The following is a 12,285-nucleotide window of genomic DNA, read 5'->3' as shown; positions in this document are numbered from 1 at the left end:
TGGACTGACACATCTCTGGGAAAGGGGGTGGAGTGTGCTGGAAGACAGCAGGAAGCCAGCCCTTGCCTCTGCATCTGTCACAGCAGCCTGGGGGAAGCTGGGGCAGTGTCCTGGGGAGGGACTGCTGCCTGTTCTTTGCCTCCATCTCTAAAAGCATCCTCTGCACAGTGGGCATGGTGTGGACCCCAGTGGGTCACACACGGGGTGATGCTGGGTCAGGGCCTTACCAAGTGTGAGTTGCTGCCCCAGTGACCTCACTAGAGTGAATAAATGAGTTACTGTCACTCTTCAGGACACTGTAGTTTTACTAAGCTGATCTGCTGCATGGTGAGGATGGGTCTGATACTGCCTTGATGGACCTGCCATTTATTGTTCTGCCTTAGACCACAGGCGATGGGCCACTTCCCTTGGGACATACAAAAGGACTTTGTCTTGAGAAGTGCCATCACCTCTAGACCAACAAGGGCAGGGAACATCTTCCTCAGCTTCTTTCAGAAATCTTTGTTGCATCTGCTGCAAGCTCTGACACGGAGTTGATTTAATCATGGAAAGTCCTTCAGATCAGACTTTGGGGGTGTGCTGCCTTCAAGTCTCACTGGGGAATGCAGCTGGATTAGTGCTGTGGCTCTGTTCCCATTCCCAGCCTGCTCCTTTTCTGCTTTACACTCACTTACAACAAGAGCAGTCGAGACCTCTGGCCACCACTCTTGAGGACCACTAGATTTATTCTTGTGTTTTGATGGTACCTTGGCAGGAGGTTGCTTTGGCAGCAGGATGATTGACGGGGCTCTTGGTGCTGCTCAAGAGGATCTCTCATCTGAATGACACTGCCTGAGTTTGCTGGCCTGAGATGTTTGGTTGAGAATGCCTCAGATTTAGGTTCTGCTCTCCCCTTAGCTCTGAGCCTTTCTCCCCAGGCTGATCTAAAGACAGTTGGAAATGTTATTTTTGGCAAGGCAGCCAGGATGAGTACAGCATATCTGTGCCTGGGGACAGACAAGCACGCTCATGCTCCCTAGAAAGGGTGTGAGTACCTCACAATAATGAAGGAAAGTGTAGCAGTAAGCCAGCTCTACCCTAAAAACCCTTAGTATTTGCTAGAACACTTACTTTAACAGCACCTAATGGTAAATGCTCTAGTTTATGCTGTTTACACCAGTAACAAATGCTCTCGTTTTTGCCTGTTACATTTATCTTTTAAACAAAAGGAGAATTTCCACCAAGTGAAGGTTTTCATTTATCTCATGTAAAGGTCCATTAGGCTCTCAGCAGAGGCATTTTGGGAGCATCCATCTGCCACTTAATGTCACACTGAAAGGTCAGGCAGCCTGGGAGCTGCTTCCTCCCGTGGTTGTTGCTTTGCTGGGTTCATACAGTGCTTTGTGGATTTGATCCATGCCTGGAGTGTCCTTAATACCTCCACTAAAAATCACCAGAGCATTTACATTTTTTGAAAGTATTCTAGTTTTAGGTTTGGGATTTTTTTTCCCGAAGAAAGAAGTTATCTGCTCAATTAATAAGACACAATATCTTGTGAAGAAGCATCCTGTTCTCATGTTTCTAGGCTAGAGGAGGATTGCTTAGAGCTGAGGCTGTAAAAGTATATGGAGTGTTTTCTTCCTATTCAGATTTTTTCCAGTTTATTTGTAACTTCAAGGGGTGTTTTTCTACTTAGTTCCTCCCATTTGCAAATGACTCTCTGAGAAGAACAAACTAAGTAACCTCCTAGTCAATGAAAATTACCACCTTCAGAATGGCTGGGGCCCCTATCAGAAGGACCGGGAGCTGCTGGAATGAGTCCAGTGGAGAGATACTCCAAGGGTGGAGCCCCGCTGCTCTGGAGCTGTGGGTGCTCACCTGGAAAAGAGAAGGCTTCAGGGAGAGCTCAGAGCCCCTTCCAGGACCTAGAGGGGCTCCAGGAGAGCTGGAGAGGGACTGGGGACAAGGGATGGAGAGACAGGACACAGGGAATGGCTTCTTCCACTGCCAGAGGGGAGGGATGGATGGGATATTGGGAAGGAATTGTTCCCTGGGAGGGTGGGCAGGCCCTGGCACAGGGTGCCCAGAGAAGCTGTGGCTGCCCCTGGATCCCTGGAAGTGTCCAAGGCCAGGCTGGACACTGGGGCTTGGAACAGCCTGGGACAGTGGAAGGTGTCCCTGCCTATGGCAGGGGGTAGGAATGGGATGAGCTTTAAGGTCACTCCCAAGCCAAACCACTCTGGGATTCTGTGACTATGAAACCATGCCCTGGTACAGCAGAAGAATGCTCTCTTCTTGGTTCTGATGCAGCAGTTTGGAAAACAACTAATCCTGGGTGTATTCTGTCTTTCCCATTAGTTACACTGTTGGATCAGTGCAAGAGAACAATGACCAGGTGTGGAAGTTTCAGCGTTTCTTCCTGGTCCAGGAGTACTGCAGTCGCCTGACCATCCCCTTCCCCTTTGTCATCTTTGCCTACATATTCATGGTGATGAGGAAATGCTTCAAGTGCTGCTGTAAGAAAGAAAGCAAAGAGCCATCGATTTGTTGTGAGTTGGATTTTTCCTTGTTGCCCAAGTCATCTCTGCTGCTGGTGCATTGCAGTTCCTGCATGGCATCCTGTGCTTATTGCAGGCATTTTGTGCTGGGAAATTTCCAAGACCTCTGTCATGCAAATCCATTGTGCTGCTGGAAATCTCTTCAGTAAGATTCAAGTTTTCAAGTGAGATATATCCAGTGCTCTCTTGCCCAAACTGTTTCAGTGTAGAATTGCCTTGTGTGTGTAAATCAATTAAGACTTCAGATTAATCCTAACTCTTTAGGGCTGCCTGTGCTGTTTCACAGCTTTGCAAAGTCGTGGGTTTGGCTTTTTTGTAATTCATTCTGCTTGCTGGGGAGTGACTGAAAGATAATAAACAGTTTCCTGGCCCTCTGGATGTAGCCGAATGAGCAAACCACCTCAAAAATGCAGCAAGTCAGTTCTCAAGCTCTTTCTCCTTTAATTTCTTTCTCTGTCAGAGGACACAGATAATTGTTTTAACAAGCTTCCCCCCACCCCCCCACTCCAGCAAATGTAGTGTGTTCTCAGCTGGGAGAGCATAAGTTGAGTTAATGACTGGCTTGTTCCCATTCATCAGCAACCTGCCTGTTACCCTGCAGCAGAAGCTGCACTTGTTACCAGTTTAGGAGGAAGAGCCTGCTTTGGGGCATGAAATTGCTTAGCACTGAATCATTTTGGCTGTCCAAATCACTGTGTGGATTCCTGGCTGGGGAAACTGAAGGCAGATATTGCTGCTCAAATGATGCACAGTTGATGTTGCAACTCTGAAAGAATGGGAGAGTTGATTAGAGCCAGAAAATGATTGGTTTCACTGATGATAGGAACTGAGAACTGCATGGAAAAAGCACGTTGATATATTGACTGTTGTAAAATCCTACCTTTCCCTCTCAACTCTTACAGAAATGGTTGGGATTTGGGTGCTTAAATGCTTGCTGGAATGTGAGAGAACAGCTGAGGGCTGTGTGAGGTCAGAAGAGCACTGGGTGGAAGAAAGGGATCTTCATCTGTTTGCCAGCTCTAGGCTTCTTTTGTCTTAGTTAATTTAATTTTATTTTTTAATTTGAACTCCTGTGTTTATGTTGTCCTCTTAGAACAGCATAAAATGCTGAAGTATTACCTTGGAAAGAACTTTGATGCCTCAAAGTGGGCTCCTCTATATCAATTGTTGAATTTACAGTACCACCACAAAATGCTTTTTAGAGAAGGCAATTCTTCATCATTCTAGAGTGTTTCAGTTCAATGAAAAATCATACATCATGGTTCTCTTAATGATCCAATATGGGATAATGTAGAAACAAATAGAAAGCTCAAACCCAGATGGGAGCTTCCTGGAATGTCCTATACCTGTTAAAGCAGAGGCACCTGTGTTAACCAAGACTCAAAAAAGTCCAGAAAGGCTTTGGAGCTTGTAAGGTTGGGGGATTTTCTTGTGTGTTTGTTTGGAGGTTTTGGGGGTTTACGTTTCTTCATATTTTTTATTTTTAAGTGACTCTGGTTGCCAGGAGCATTCAGTGAAAGGCGTTAGTGTCACACATGTCAGAGCTGAGTTGGGGTGGGCAGTGGGGCTGTGAGTGCTCAGGATGTGGAGAAGGGGAATGATTAACCTCTGAATGCACACACTCACCCAGCATCTTGGCTTTGGAAAGACAAATCAAGAATTTTTTTCTTCAAATACATTTCCCAGGCTCAAGAAATGAGGATAATGAAATCCTGGCATGGGAAGCTGTCATGAAGGAAAATTACCTCGTCAAAATCAACACAAAAGCAAATGATTCATCTGAAGAGTAAGTCTGCCCATCTTTGCCTTCATTCTCTTAATTTTCTCTTGAACATTTCTAGTGAAGGCAAGTTTTCAGCAGCTCTAAATGTTTGCAAACTAATGAGAAAGTAAATAAACTCAGCATAAATATGCTTTTCATTTCTAAAGTGAAATGGTGCTATTTTTGTCTGCTGCAGAGAAGAAAATGTCTTCCCGTGGTGTTTTGAGATCTGATCATGGGAAGCAGTGCTACAGCTGACTCTTCTTGTAGCATTAGTTTGGGTTGGATATCAGGACACAGTTCTTTATGGAAAGGGTTGTCCCACTCTGGAACAGGCTGCCCAAGGCAGTGGTGGCACCCTCATCTCGGGCTGGGGATTTAAAAGCTGTGTGGACGTGGCAATTGGAGATATGAGTGGTGCAATTTACTCCATCTTTTCCAACCCAAATACAGTTAGCAGAGAATGTTTACCATTAGGCCTGGAATACCAGACATTCCCACAGCAGTAATCCAGATGGAGATCTGTAGGTAGTAGCAGGAGTAGGAAGACCACTGAGGAGGGGAAGAGGCGCTTTGGAATCATGGTGTTTGAAGCTGGGAGACTCAAACTTGGATGTTTCTTTGCCAGCTCATAAAAACATAATCTTTGGGATCTGTCTCACTGTTTTCAGAATAATAGTATCAGACAGAAAAGAAAGAGAAAACAAGCAAGAAAACAGAAACAGAACAATGCTAGAGAGCAAACCTGCTCTGTATGATTGCTTAACTGTGCTAACTTCTGGCAGCTTGAGTATTTCCCTTAATCAGAGAGCTGATAGGAATGGGCAAGGAAACCCAGACCCTTCCATATCCATGGGCATGAACATTGCTGTCCACAAATAAGTGTTTAGTGTAAGACTACCCAGAGACGTGCATTGTTGGATAAGATGCCAAACAAATACCAAAAACATCTCCTTGGTACTGGAAGCAAAAGTGTCTTGAGAAGGAAAATGGAATAGCATCCTACTAATAGTAATTCACATGTTAGTTCATTTACTTGTACTAAAAATGATGCCAGTCGTGTGCAGCCCTGCCTCCCAGGGAGGATGGAACACTGAGGGGAGTTGGGATGTTGTAATTAGGTAATTAGCTAAGTTTTCCTTAGTATGCAGACTGATCCTTTTGCTCTGTGTTCTCCTTCTGCTTCTAGGATGGTGCATCGATTTAGACAACTGGATGCCAAGGTACTTCTGTCCCAGACTGCTCTGGGGAATGTGATTCTCTCTAGTGCGCAGCAGGGGCTGTGCCATGGCAAGGAAAATCACTCTGAGAGTCATGTGCAGTCTTTGTCACTGTCACCAGGACCGCATTTTAATTGGGCTTTCATTCCATAGATGGGAATGTCAGGCACATAGTGATTGCAACAAGAGGGAATGGTTTTGAACTGAGAGCAGGTTAGATGGGATAATGAAATTCTCAGCTGTGAGGGTGGGGAGGCCCTGGCACAGAGTGCCCAGAGAAGCGGTGGCTGCCCCTGGATCCTTGAAAGTGTCCAAAACCAGGTTGGACACTGAGGATTGGAGCAACCTGTGTCCGTGCCCACAGCAGGGGTGGAACACAACAAGCTGTAAGGTCCATTCCAAGCCACATGAGCTTCGTATTGTGCTGGAAAATGAAGCAGAAAGACCCCTGCTTAGCACTGGAGGAGTGTTTCTCAGTGTTCCTTATGGGATGGAATAGAGTAAAAGTGATTTCCATCTTAGAATAAGACTGCAATATTGGGCTGTGTAACAGGCCCATGAAACACTAATGGAAAGAAGGGGTGTCACACACTTGAAATGTCCCTTTCCCAAAAGTGTCTGTCAAGTTTAGCTTCTGGTGCTGTAGGCATGGGATAATTAAAGTAATTTCACGATTACAAGCCGTACCTGATAATAAGCCACATGTCCGGGTGTCAGCAACGTTTAGGTCTTTGTCCATGTATAAGCCACGCCGGAATATAAGCTGCATTTTCGTTCGCAGCGAGGACCCGCGTGCAACAAAGTAATGAATTAGTAACGGAATCGCAAGATCGCTCGCCCTGGCCCGGCGCTGCCCTGCGGTGCTGGCGGGATGGGGAGGCACGGAGCCCGCCTTCACCCGCGGCAGCAGCGGGAGAGAGGCACGGAGCCCGCCTTCACCCGCGGCAGCAGCGGGAGGGAGGCACGGAGCCTGCTTGCACCTGCAGCGGCAGCAGGAGGAAGAGGCACGGAGCCCCCCACCTCCCCCTGCCGTGGGGCCAGCAGGAGGGAGCCCCCCACCTCCCCACCCCCGCGCTGCTGGCATGGAGCCCGCCTCCACCCGCCGCACAACAGAGTAACCAATTTGTAGCAATCGCGCAATCCCGGGTTTTACTGGCAGGTGCTCAGCTCGGCACCTCGGCTTGCACTTCCAGGTTGGGAAATTTCCGAACTTTTTTCATATATTGGCCTCTCCTGAGTGTAAGCCGCATTTCCGGGTTGGGAGCAAAACTTTAGTCAAAATGGTGCAGCTTATAATCGTGAGATAATAATGAGAATTGCCATACAAATAAATTTTTTATGCCTGTGATGTTGAAAAGACCTTCACAGAGAGTATTTTCTGAGGCTTGATGGAATTATGTATTTGGCCTCTGAAGTGGGGTGTCTGCATACCAATGCTTTGGTATGAAGAATAGAGTTCGTATTGAAGGAAAGCTACATGGACTTTACAAAAATAACCTTCTTCCTTTTTTTTAAGCTCTCTGATTTGAAAAGCCTTCTGAAAGAGATTTCTGGTAAAATTAAATGAGTGCAGCTGAAATCCAAGTGCAGCTACTGGAGCAGGGTAAGCCCTCTTTAAATCCATTCTCTGCCTTAAAAAAGTTACCAGCATTTATGGTGTTAATTTGTGTCTTTGAAAGAAGAATTAGTATCAATTGTTAATACTTGCATTCTTGTTGATAGGTGAAGAAGGGAGACCTGAATTCTCTTCCTTGTTTGTGTTTTTCTTTCTGAAAAATACAACTTTGCATCTGGGGTTTCTGTCAATTTTTGTCACAGTTTAAAATACCTCATTTTGCTGGATTGCCTTTGAAAAACTGTGACTAACCCAAGGTTATTTTAGTTGTCTTTGTATTGGAGGCCCTGTAGAAAATGAAGAGCTGCTGTGCTTGATCCCTTTACCCTTGGTACCTTTTAACACTGAAGAGCAGGCAACCTAAACAGAAATGACACAAGTGAGGGCAGGAATAAGGTTTATTTTTCCACTATCAAAGTGGGAAATTATGCTGGATTGCTGTAGCCTTCTCATGTCCTATACAGTAAGCTACAGTGTGAAGAGCTGACCCAAAGCCTCTGGTCCAGTTGAGTGTCTAGTCATGAGCCTTGTGTCCTTTTGCCTCCAGTTTTGAGGAAGAATTGGCTTGGAGCCAAAATCACCAGTGGGATGTGAAAGGCAGACAGAATACCAATGATGCAGAGAACACTGCCATCTTTAGAGGCAGCAGGTCAAGGACTGTAACTGTTGAATGGGATAATCTGGAACAACTTGATCAGCATGGGCATTAGGGCCTGGCTCCTTCTTCCACAGAGATGTTTTGTCCAAGAGAACTTTAAGCTGTCACAGTCAGCTCACCATTTTCCTGGGAGAACTGAATGTTAGCTTGACCTAAGTTCCATTTAGTCCTGGATGACTTGCAACCACCTGGGCTGGTTCTAAGGATATGCTGGACTCCAAGTTTCCTGAAAAATAAGCTGTAGAATAGTGGAATTCTGGAGGCCATCCAGTCCAGTGCAGCTCAAACAGCTCAGATCAAAGGGAGCTGCATTGTGGCTGGAAAAAAGGTTATAATTAGATATGCTGGGGCAGCCTGGGACAGGGGACAGCAGTTTATGATGGAGCTTGTGGGAAGAGACCTCTCATTATAGATGTTAACTGCCTTCAGAAGAGTCCTAGAATCCCAGAATGGTTTGGGTTGAAAGGGGCCTTAAAGCTTATCCAGTTCCACCCTCTGCCATGGGCAGGGACATCCCCTCCTCTGCATGAGGTATCCAGTGACCTGAGCTGATGGCATGAGGGTGAAAGCAAAGCCTTGAGGTGGGCTGGAAGCTCTGCTCTCCAATTCTTTCTGTTGCTCACACAGGTACAATTCATGAAGAATTGCTTGGAGCTTGCAGTAACCCCCAAGCAGATGGTAACGGAGGCACCAGAGTGTCACGCTCTCTGCAGGAGTCAGCAGGATTTTCTTGCTATTTTAATTTTTGTTCAAACAGCCCATTCTGCTTGTTGCAAGGTTGTGGTGAAACAGGAGATGACTGCTTATCTCCTAACAAGGTTCCCACATTACCCAAATTATTCTTCTCATCTGCCCTAACATCCAGTGGCAGCAGTTATTCCTTTTAAGCTGTTGTTGCAAAGCACTCCTATTTCTAAGAGTTCTGCTGCTGTTGCCAAAATCCCTTTGCCTTTCCATCTCCCTCAGAGGGGCCTGTGCATGGGTTTCCTTCAGGCACTAATTGTTTGTCTGAATGAATCCATCTCTCCTCCCATTCCATCCCGTAGTAGCCAGATCCTGCTTGTTCCTTGCATGAGCTCTCTGTCAGACCTGCTGGGGTCTGGAATGCTGGTGTGCCAGAATGCAGTGGATTTCAGCATCATCCCCGCCAGGAAAGCCTTTGGTCCAAGACTGCTTTAGACTGTACAGGAACACTGTGGACTTCTTCCCACTCTACCTGGATCCATGCAACAGTGCAGAAGTTCAGCTATTACAGCCCTGCATGGGAGAGACTTGAATTCATCCAGGAAGTGTTTCCAAAGGCCTTGGTGTGCAATCCTTGCTTGGTTTTTTCAGTCATGATTTGTATCCTGGAAATGCTGGAATTCATTTGACTTTTCCAGCATGTGTTTGCTGATTTTTGCATTTGGAAATGGACAAGAGATTGTTGGAAGCTTTAAAAAGAACAATGCTTGATATGGTGATGTGGCGCTTTGTGCTTTCTGTCTAAAATAGCAGCTGAATTTTGTCACATTTTGTGTGTTATAACTGAGGGCACAGCCAACTGAAGGCACTAAAAATGGCATTTATGTACATGGCAAAGCATTGTATGAGTTTTCATTCTCAGTGTCTAGGAATCATGGAATCATATACTCTCCAGAGTGGAAAGGACCTGCAAGGACCAAAGTCCAACACCTGGCACTGCACAGACACCCCAACACTCCCACCCTGTGCATCCCTGGGAGCAGTGTCCAAACCCTCCTGGAGCTCTGGCAGCCTCGGGGCTGTGCCCATTCCCTGGGGAGCCTGGGCAGTGCCCAGCACCCTCTGGGGGAAGAGCCTTTCCCTGATCTCCAGCCTGACCCTCCCTGACACAGCTCCAGCCGTTCCCTTGGGTGCTGTCCCTGGGCACAGCGAGCAGCGATTGGAGCTGTCCCTCAGGATGAAGATGCAGGCCATGCTGAGATCTCCTCCCTCTCTCCTCCTCTGCTCCAAGCTGAACAAGCCAATTGGCCTCAGCTGTTCCTCATACAGCTTCCCTTCTTGCCCCCTCATGCCCTTTAGATACTATCTGCTAGCTTTATATCCTTATGATACTTTCAGAAAGGTTGCTGCTCTTTTCTTCCTGCATCCCAACTATACTGTATGCTGTGCATGACATCATGCTGGGGATCCAGCAGTAACAACAGCAGTGGTATTTGTTTACATGTGGAAATAGTTGTATTTTCCTGCTGAAATGTTTCTAAAAGAGCCTGGGTTTCACTGATCCATGTGGCAGTTAGCTTGCATCATAGATTTGTAAGATAAGGTTCCTTTCTGGAAATTATTTTTCCCATACCATTTGTATGATTTGGATGTGAAAATCATGCTTTTTGTTCACTCCTTTCCTATATAAAACCTCTGTGAGACTGCCTGTAGCTCCAGAGATCCGTTGTCTTGTAAATGCATTAATGGAATTGTGACACCATGTTCTGTAAGGTCTGAATTCTGGAGTCAGTCTGCATCCAGTGCTATACCCAGGGGGCCACATGGGCTCTTCTCCAGGCTCCTGTGGTGTGGGGAGCACCTGGGAAAGAGGCCCCAACCCTTCCCTCCTCCTGCAGCTTGGCCTGGCACAGTGGAGCCCTGATGGCCCAGTGCCCAGTATTTGGGCAAGGAGAGTAGGGGGGCCCTGCAGGGGCTGTTGTCTGGGTGCTGCCAATGAGGGGCAGGAGGCAGAGGCAGGGCTGGTGGCCAGGCCACACTGCTGTCACCAAGGCTCCCTGACAGAGAGCTCTGGGCCGCCAGAGCTGCTGCCACCACGGCGAGGGCAGCGATGTCCCCTCTAGTAGGGCTGCCCCAGCTGCTCCGGACCCCACAGAAACAGCACCAGAGCGTGCACAGGAACATACACAACTTCCACCCCTTCCCTTGGCTGCTCCTTCGGGTGCTGGCACCATACCTGGGGACACAGAACAGCTCCTCCTCCCAGAGTTATTGTGAGCACTTTGCAAATGCACTGGAGATCAGCTTCTGGCCTCAGCTGGACACACAGAAAATGTTGCATTAAACTTAAGACTTGGCTGTTTTTTTTATTTCAGAATGCTTGCAAAATGTGCAGGAAAGTCCACGGAAACATGACAGTGTCCCTGTAGAGTATATTTGTCCTGTGAAATTCAGTAGCTGTTGGTGCCTTTGTGCTGCGGCTAATCAATTCTACAGAAAAAATCATTTCAGGAAAGAGCACAGCCCCCAGTGCACGTGGCCTTTGGCTCCCTCTGGCACAGAAGCCCCTCGGGGCACAGATCTCTGGGGCAGGAGCCGGGAACCAGCACTGCCAGGGCTCAGGGGGTGTCAGCTCTGCTTGGGCAGGGACTCTGCCACACCTGCTGATTTCAGCGCTCGCTGGGCCCCAGGGGTCAGAGCAGCATTCGTGCCCTGGCCCACACGTTCCTTGTCTGTGTCCCAGACGCAGGTTTAGGATGGCCACCAGCTGGGACGTGTCCCAAGGAGGTCGAGGCAGCTTCTGTGCAAGGCCCCGTGCCCTTCCCGCTGCGGCTGCGTCGGCAGCCCTGGGGGCTCCTTCTGCTGCCCTGAGCCTGCAGAGCAGGGCAGCGTTTGCTGATGGCTTGAGCTGTTGCTAAAGATCCTGTCGGGCTATCTGAGACACTTGGAGTGAGGAATTCCTTCATCCCTGGGCCACTTTGGGTGGGCTGGGGACAGCCGCAGGGCAGGTGGCAGTGTGTGCAAGGGCCGTTTTTTTGAAACGGTGCAGCATGGTCACCACGGTATGGAACAGGACAGAGTGTCCAAGGACCCATTCTGACCGGTGGTGACATAGGAGCTGGCAGTTACACGGCCATGCCACAGTGCTCGGAGCACGCGACGGGACAGGACGCGCCAGAGCAGTGCCGTGAGGAGCCCTAGCACAGCGCACTCGTTCGTCTCTGATCCGGAGCTCTTCTGAGGCGTTATTCCTGCAGGTGACCTCGAGGCCAGACCACAGGGCTGGGTGACTGGTGGCCTCCATGAGGCTTCTCTTTTGCAGGTGCCCTTTAGGACTTGCTGACTTGGAGCTCCGCTGAGGCATCTGTCTGAAGGTGCCTTCGAGGCCAGCCTGTGGCATGGCCGGCAGATTCGAATCTCAACCTCTTCTGATGGTATAAAAAGAATGGGTCTGAGGCTGCCCCAGCAAAACAGCCTGAAGAGCCACAGGCATTCCAGCCAATGCAGGATGGTGAGTGGCAGAGCTGGGTCACGGGGCTGATGGCAGCTTGGCCCCATGCCCTCCCATCCCCTGTGGACATGGCCAGGGACAGCATGGAAGAGGGGCTGGGCAGACACCCCACAGCCCCGTGCTCCATCCCCTGGGGTATTCCGGGGCCTGTCACTGCTGGGGGAGGGCAGGGCTAGCCTGTGCTCTCTGGCCTCTTCCTCAGCCCCTCAGCTCTGGCTGTGCTCGCTCTTTGCCAGGTGCTGCCATGGACCCAACACAAGAACAGGAACGCCCCCCTGGCTGCTGGTTCTTTATAGGC

At 48.5% G+C, this 12,285-nt stretch overlaps 1 protein-coding gene across 1 annotated transcript in view; it reads left to right on the top strand.

Moving 5' to 3' along the window:
• Window positions 1-9,540, top strand: part of TRPM8 (transient receptor potential cation channel subfamily M member 8) — a 36,266-nt gene extending 26,726 nt beyond the window's left edge. Inside the window, exons 22-26 of the mRNA XM_033065381.1 lie at window positions 2,338-2,528; window positions 4,224-4,323; window positions 5,489-5,522; window positions 7,036-7,122; window positions 8,420-9,540. Of these exons, the coding sequence (XP_032921272.1) occupies window positions 2,338-2,528; window positions 4,224-4,323; window positions 5,489-5,522; window positions 7,036-7,086 (376 nt within the window). The 3' untranslated portion in view covers window positions 7,087-7,122; window positions 8,420-9,540. The remainder of the gene's footprint in view (window positions 1-2,337; window positions 2,529-4,223; window positions 4,324-5,488; window positions 5,523-7,035; window positions 7,123-8,419) is intronic.
• Window positions 9,541-12,285: the final 2,745 nt, after the last annotated feature.

This window comes from Catharus ustulatus, chromosome 7 (genome assembly GCF_009819885.2).
Source record: "Catharus ustulatus isolate bCatUst1 chromosome 7, bCatUst1.pri.v2, whole genome shotgun sequence".
Lineage (NCBI taxonomy): Eukaryota > Metazoa > Chordata > Aves > Passeriformes > Turdidae > Catharus > Catharus ustulatus.
The sequence above is the reverse complement of the archived record's forward strand: the minus strand, read 5'-3'. Positions and strand labels throughout refer to the sequence as shown.